Below are 7,445 nucleotides of genomic sequence, written 5' to 3' on the forward strand. Positions count from 1 at the left end.
GAGGGGAATCGGAACTAAAAGGTAAGTGGAGGTTTGATTGTTATCGGGTCGGGTCGATATAAACCCGGAAAAAGTTACAGTGAGAATAGTTAATGAGTTCTTCGCATATACATATACCTCTTAGAGCAAGTCCAGCAAGCTCCCAGTTGGGAGTCCTAGTCAGCAAGCTCTCAAGAGCTCTTAAGCATTTTGGTATAAAAAATTATAAAAATAAGCCTTGGGAGCATCTCCTTATTTTATGGAGCTCCAACAAGCTCCTAGTTAGAAGCTCTAACAATATCAAAAACCCCTCTTCTATCAAAAAACCTATCAAAAAAACCTCTCTTCTATTGCAAAGATAAAAAAACAAGGAGTTTTTTGTAAAAAAAAAATGTTTTTTAATTGCTTGAGAGCTCACAAGCGCTCCACAAATTTGTGGAGCGCTTGGGAGCTCCGTGGCACAGCTCCGTGGCACAAAACCCTAGGTTTTGTGCCACGGAAGCTCTCAGAGCTCCCTTGGGAGCTTGCTGGAGCAAGTCCAGCAAGCTCCCACCGCCACCTCAGCCTTAGGAGGTGGGGTGGGAGCTTGCTGGACTTGCTCTTAGTCATGATATCTGCAAAGCTACGCTACAAAAAAAATTAGTATTTGCTAAACTACCCAAAATCATCAATTTTGGATGGAAAACATACGCCTAATCAAAAATATCATCAACTTCATGAGTAAAAAGTTGATGATGTAATGATTTGGGTTTCGAATTGGTGGTGATTTGAGTGGTAGTTTTGCAAATTCTAAGACTTGGGTTAGCTTTGCAAATTATACATAGTTTAAGGAGTATATATGCAAATAACCTAAGAAAAATATAAGAAATTTTGAATATTAGTCGCAAAGGGTTTCTCGGAAAAATAATATTTATCCCTTAAATCTTCTATTTTTCCCATGTAGCCGGTCTCCTTATATCTTTAATATTTTAAAATTGGTCCGCCAAATTTTTAAAAACACCCCTTTTGAAAATTAATTAAGCAAAACCGACCCTTTGAAAAAATAATGAGCAAAACTGAACCTTTTCAGATGAAAAGGGGCGGTTTTGCTGCAAAAGTTTTTTTGCGAATTGCACGGGACTACTAGTCCCTGCACGAGACTACTAGTCCCGTATAGTCCACTTTAATACCCCCGTCACCGACCCCACCAAACCCTCTCTTGTGGCGTCTGTGACCGACCCCCCCCCAAAAACCCTAACCTCACCCAGATAGATCCCAAACCCTCATTCACTTACCCCACCGACCCCGCCTACCTTATTCCCTCTACCCCGTCAACCTCGCCGACCCCGCAAAAGAGCTCACCTCTCCGCCCCAAATCTCGCGACCCCGCCTCCGTCTCAGACCAAACTCGTGACCATAGTCGCCGCCGCCTTCGAGCAAGCTCGTGATTGTCACTGTTGCCGACCGCATCCACCAAGCTGCGATCAAGGTTTAATTTTTTTAATTTTGTTGTTAATTTTGATGAGGGGTATGAATTGGGTAGGATTAGGGTTTTGATGAATTATGATGAATTTGGATATGAAAATTTTTATTTTTTATTTTGTGAATTATGATGAATAATGTGATTTGGTAGTTAGAGTTTAGCAAATATTTACATATGATGAATAATGATTAGGGTTTAGCCATTATTTGGGATTGATTAGGGTATTAAATTTATTTACGTATTTATGAATAATGATGAATAATTTGATGAATAGTATTTTCAGTTATAATAGATTATTTACATATGATGAATTGCTAATTTTCAGTTTCAATTGCAAACTTTATACCCATTACTTGCTTCTTCAATAGGAGCATCAGCGTTGGAGTGAATAATATGCCTATGTATGAGGGAGGTTCTAGAAAAATGTTCATGCTATCTAAATCGTGTAATTTGATGGAATGATGAAGTAAATACACAGAGTTACTGAAATTAATAAAGTAGAGCATGCAATTAAGGTGTTCTTCAATTGTCCATTAAATGAAAGTAGAACTATTGCGGTGAAGATTACCGATAATGAGGAATTGAATGACATGAAACAATTAGTCGAGAAGCAAGTGTCAATTGAGTTATTCATTGAGAAGTATCTGATTCAGGAATTTGCCCAAGTTTCACGACCTCAAGGAGAGTTTTCTCGGATGCTTGAATTTGCCCAAGTTTCACGACCTCAAGGAGAGTTTTCTCGGATGCTTGACTTAGACAATGAGTCGAGTGGTTTTATAGAGTTTTCTCGGATGCTTGACTTAGACAATGAGTCGAGTGGTTTTATGACATCTCCAAGTCAAGAGCCGTGATTTCAACTATAACATTTAAGCGGGCATTCTATTGGTGGGATGTCAAGTACTATATTTAACGACGCTTCGGGTCATGTTACGGGTGACCTCCCGATCGGATCAATTATAGAAGAAGAAGCAAATGATAACTCAGATCATATTGAAGAAGATGGCATGCAAATTGATAGCATACATGTGGCAGCTAGAATCGATGATGACTCCCGTTGGATGAAACAATTTAATGTTAACAATGATTATGTAGAAGTTGAAGATCAGTTGCCTGACGAGTTTCATAATGAGGATTGGATAAATACTTCTCAAGTTGAATTTGTTGATGTTAGTCTAAATTTTTAACGGCCTGAGGACTTTACTTTTAAAAAAGGGGATCTTTTTGAGAGCAAGGAGGCGTTGATCTTTGCAATCCGAGAATGGTCCATCAAGAATCGGGTTAAATTCAAGCCGGTAAAAACTAATGCAACAAACTACCATGTGAAATGTTACATTAACGAGAAGATTGAAGTAGAGCATGCAAATGAGCAAGATGAGAGAAACAAGAAATGTCCTTGGTTGCTAAATGTAGCTGTGAGAAAATCATCAAATGGGCAATTTGTAATATCTAGATATTACGGACTTCATACATGTTGTAATCTGTCGGTGGATGTTGATGATTATGCTGCATCTTCTTCTTATATATATATAAGCTAATTATGCCTGAAGTTAGAGCTGAACTTGATCTAAATGCAGGTCAGATATTTCAAAGGGTATATAACATGCAGGGCATTAAGATATCTAAATATAAGACATATGATGAAAGGAGGAAAGTGTTGTCTAAAATATTTGGAGATTAGGAAAAATCTTATGAATTACTTCCATGGTATCTTGAAGCTATCAAGCGAAATAATCCGGGTACTGAATATGAAATATTGTCCAAAGAGATTGCACCAGGGATGGAGAGGTTCACTCGAGTATTTTGGGCATTTGGTCCTGCTATTAAGGGCTTCACTTTTTATCGTCCGTTATTAAGCATTGATGGTACACATTTATATGGCAAGTACAAAGGTGTGCTTCTTGTGGCGACCGGTGTAGATGCAAATGGTGGTTTATTTTCTCTAGCATTTCCAGTCGTGGAGGTAGAGGATACTTCTAGTTGGAAGTGGTTCTTTGAACTTGTATACAAGTGGATTCTAAGTGTCTATGCGCCAAGAATAATTACCTTTATATCGGATAGGATGAAAAGAATTATAAGGATGTTACATGAGGGTTTTAGTACACCACATCACCATCGATATTGTTTGAGGCATATAAGAGATAATTTCAAGAAAAAACACGGTGAGATTAACATCACCATCGATATTGTTTGAGGCATATAAGAGATAATTTCAAGAAAAAACACGGTGAGATTAATTTGTAAAATCTTTTGTGGCAAGCTGGGTGATATAAGAGATAATTTCAAGAAAAAACACGGTGAGATTAATTTGTAAAATCTTTTGTGGCAAGCTGGGTGTGCAACCAACACATTAGTATATAAACATTGTAGGGAGAAAAATAAAATTTTATCATTAGATGCACATAATTGGATTGAAAATAACTTGAAGCCTCAATTCAAGCATTGATGGGCATTATGTAAGGTTGATGGTGTGCGGTTTTGCATGATGACAACTAATTGCTCCGAGAGCTTTAAAGGCGTTCTTAAAGAAGCACAAGTTATGCCAATACAATCTTTGATTGCGAGAATGTTCTATAGACTAAACGCATACTTCAACAAAAGGCGTGATGATGACGTAGACTGGACAACCCGTTACACACCAAAAAAATGAGTCTATTTTGCATAGAAGAATTGAGGCGACAAGATTATATCAATTACTATATTCAATGACAACGAATGGTAGGTATAGGATTATGACAGTATCTACACCGTTAAACTATTTGATGTTGATTGCACTTGCACATGTAACATACCACAGCTCCAAAAAATACTTTGTGCACATGTTCTTGCATCTTCTTCCAATCAGCCGGGAGGTGCTAGAATTCCCTATAATCGGTATTGTTCGCCTTGGTATTCAATAATTCACTACCGAAAGACCTATAGTGAGAGTTTTTATCCACCCGATGATAGTCGGTATTGGCCCGAATAAAAAGGACCACATTTACTTCCACCTCAATACAAGAGGCAAGCAGGTCGACCGCGATCTGTACGAATTAGGGGGACCATGGATCAAGGGCGAGAAGGAGTTGTCAAGCATAAAAAATATAGTCTTTGCAAACAACCAGGACATACTCGACCTCGTTGTCCAGCTAGACCCAATAGATAGCAACTAATTGGTAATAATTGACATGTTCAAATTTTGATATATTTTAATGAAGAAGATGTAATTAGTATTTGATCGGTTATTGATATGCGTATAATTGTATGTGCAGGTATCTTCACCATGCAACCTGGGACGGTTAGTGATGAGGTCCTATATGACCCGCCTCAACATCATTCACATATTATGTCCTTTACAGAGGTAATTAAGTTTCTAATAATTGCATATTATTATCATTGCAATATTGCATTCTTATAATATTGCATTCTTATACTCTTATTTGCTCTATAGAGAGGCTCGAATATCGTTATGGTTGATCATAGCCTCGGCCATAGCTGTTGGCGTCTAGAGGATGAGCGTATCATAGCAGCTGTAGGACGGACCGACTTCTTGATATGTTCAAAGCTTCGTTGGATGAATCTCGATTGGCCACTACTCACCGTTTTGATAGATAGATGGAGATCGGAGACCAATACTTTCCACTTCCAAATAGGAGAGTCTACCATTACTCTATAGGATGTAGCGATGATACTCGGTCTCTGCATAGATGGTCCATGCGTTACCGGCAGTGATAGACATCATTGGCCGACTAGGTGTGAGGAGTTGTTAAGTGTAGCTCCAGAGTCAATGCCTCAAGGATATATTAAATTGAAGTGGTTGAAAGAGACCTTCTCAGTACCGTTGCCTATTGATGTGCCACAAATATTGATTGAGCAACATGCACGTGCTTACCTTATGCACATGATCGGTTCTATATTATTTTCAAATTCGAGTAAAGATAAAGTGCATACGAGGTATGTGTATTTATAATTTGAATCCGTATTTTATTGACTTAGCTTATTTTAATAAACTGAAATGTTGTGAATATGCTAGGTGGTTGCCACTACTCGAGGACTTGGACACATGTGGTACGTTATCGTGGGGTAGTGCCGTTTTGGTGTACTTATATAGAGAGATGTCCAAAGTGGCATTCATGAAAAACAGTGACTTCAAAGGTTGTCTAAGCTTACTACAAGTATGGGCATGGGAGAGACTTTATTTGAAGCCGAGGTTATGCGTGAATTTACAATTAGATGGACAAATTCCACTGGGATGCAGGTATTATATTTTTTAACGTAGAAAATATAATTGTAGTTATCATTGTGGTACTAAATTTTAAAAACAACACAGATGGAATGTCCAAAAATATTATGACGTGACTCCAGCTAGACAATTAGATTTCTACCGATATGAGCTTGACCGTATGAAGATTTTCTAGATATCATTTTTATAAAAATGAGCTTTTTCTTCTATATATCAAATTTAGTTTTAATGATATGCAATAATTATATGAAATACTTTGTAGATGGAATGTGAGCCCTACACCCAATTTCTCAATCATCTACCTCCGGTATGCACAGAATACCTAGTTACATGGAGAGCCAGAGTTCCTCTAATATGTTTCAAGATAGTAGAAATGCATGTACCGGACCGCGTGCTTCGACAATTTAGTCTTGCACAACATGTTCCGGAATTTGTTGAAGAAATAGAGAGGAATGCAAAGAAAGGAGACCAACAAAAAGACTAGGCAACTGAGCATCAAAATTATATACACAGATGGAATGATAGGCATTTTTGTATTGTTGAGCAAATTGAACCAACTCCCAGGAAATCGGATTACTACATTTGGTATTGGGGGATAACCCGAAGATGAATACTCCATGCGACCACAACACCGGTTGAGTTGCAAAAAGGATATGTGCCCCGGGGTATGGATGAGAGAGAATTAGTAAGTATTTTCAGATTTTGATTTAATCCATTTTTATTGTTATTTCCCAATATTGCTAACATGTGTTTTTTGAAAAAATTGTAGGTATCAACAATAGATGATGTTCAAACCATTGCAAATCATGGCATGGAATTGGCTTGAGCAGGTAATATACAATTAAATATTAAATTTACATTCTGTAATTTAAATTTTAAAGTAATTTTTTCTATTTCGGATTGTTTGAATTATCTCTCGCAGGTACATATCCCGAAGCATATGAACATGTATCAATATATCAGTCAATAATGTGGAGACTTCACCAAGCCTTACACCGAACTCACGAAGATCTTCATGATGGACGAGAGGTAACGCAATTCCTATACACACGTTAACCACGACAAAGTCGAGGACGACGCAAAAACGACAATGAAGCTGAACCTTCCCAACGTGTTGACGATGGAGCTGGATCGTCACAACCACAAACGCAGCCGGATCACGAACTCGTCGAAGGTCGGGATAGAGGAGCACGAAGACAAAGGAGGAGGAGAAGAGTTATTGGATATATGTAAACTAATCATTATTGTTATATACATTACAAACCTATTTTTGTTTGTACATTACAAATCTATTTTGGGATGTGGGATGGTTTTTGGATTTGTAGCCGAGACTGTGGTGTGATTTGTTGTAAGTGGGTTTGTGGTGTGATTTGTTGGATTTGTAAGTGAGTTTGTGGTGTGAATTGTTGGATTTGTAAATAAGTTTGCGTTGTAATTTATGATATTTAGATTTGTAAATGAGTTTATGGTGTTGCATTTAAGTTTGTACATGGAATTAACAGCAAATGCACTAGAAAGGTGCACAGGATGTGCACGGGACTAGTAGTCTCGTGCACTTTATTTTCAAGTCGAAAAAGTCTCTGCTTAAAAGTCGGGACTGATAGTCCCGACTTTTAAGCAGAGACTTTTGACATCAGCCCCGACTTTTAAACAGAGACTTTTAACAAGTGCACGGCTAGTCCCGTGCAGTTCGCAAAAACGCTTCTGCAACAAAACCGACCCTTTTCATCTGAAAAGGGTCGGTTTTGCTTAAGAAATTTAAAAAAAAGGGTGTTTTTAAAAATT

The 7,445-nt window shown here is 37.8% G+C and overlaps 1 protein-coding gene across 1 annotated transcript in view; it reads right to left on the minus strand.

The window, feature by feature from the left end:
* LOC109847777 overlaps positions 1-1,428 on the minus strand; it is a 13,508-nt gene extending 12,080 nt beyond the window's left edge. Inside the window, exon 1 of the mRNA XM_020417017.1 lies at positions 1,321-1,428. Within this exon, the coding sequence (XP_020272606.1) occupies positions 1,321-1,428 (108 nt within the window). The remainder of the gene's footprint in view (positions 1-1,320) is intronic.

Source organism: Asparagus officinalis, chromosome 7, assembly GCF_001876935.1.
Source record: "Asparagus officinalis chromosome 7, Aspof.V1, whole genome shotgun sequence".
In the NCBI taxonomy this organism is placed as follows: Eukaryota; Viridiplantae; Streptophyta; class Magnoliopsida; order Asparagales; family Asparagaceae; genus Asparagus; species Asparagus officinalis.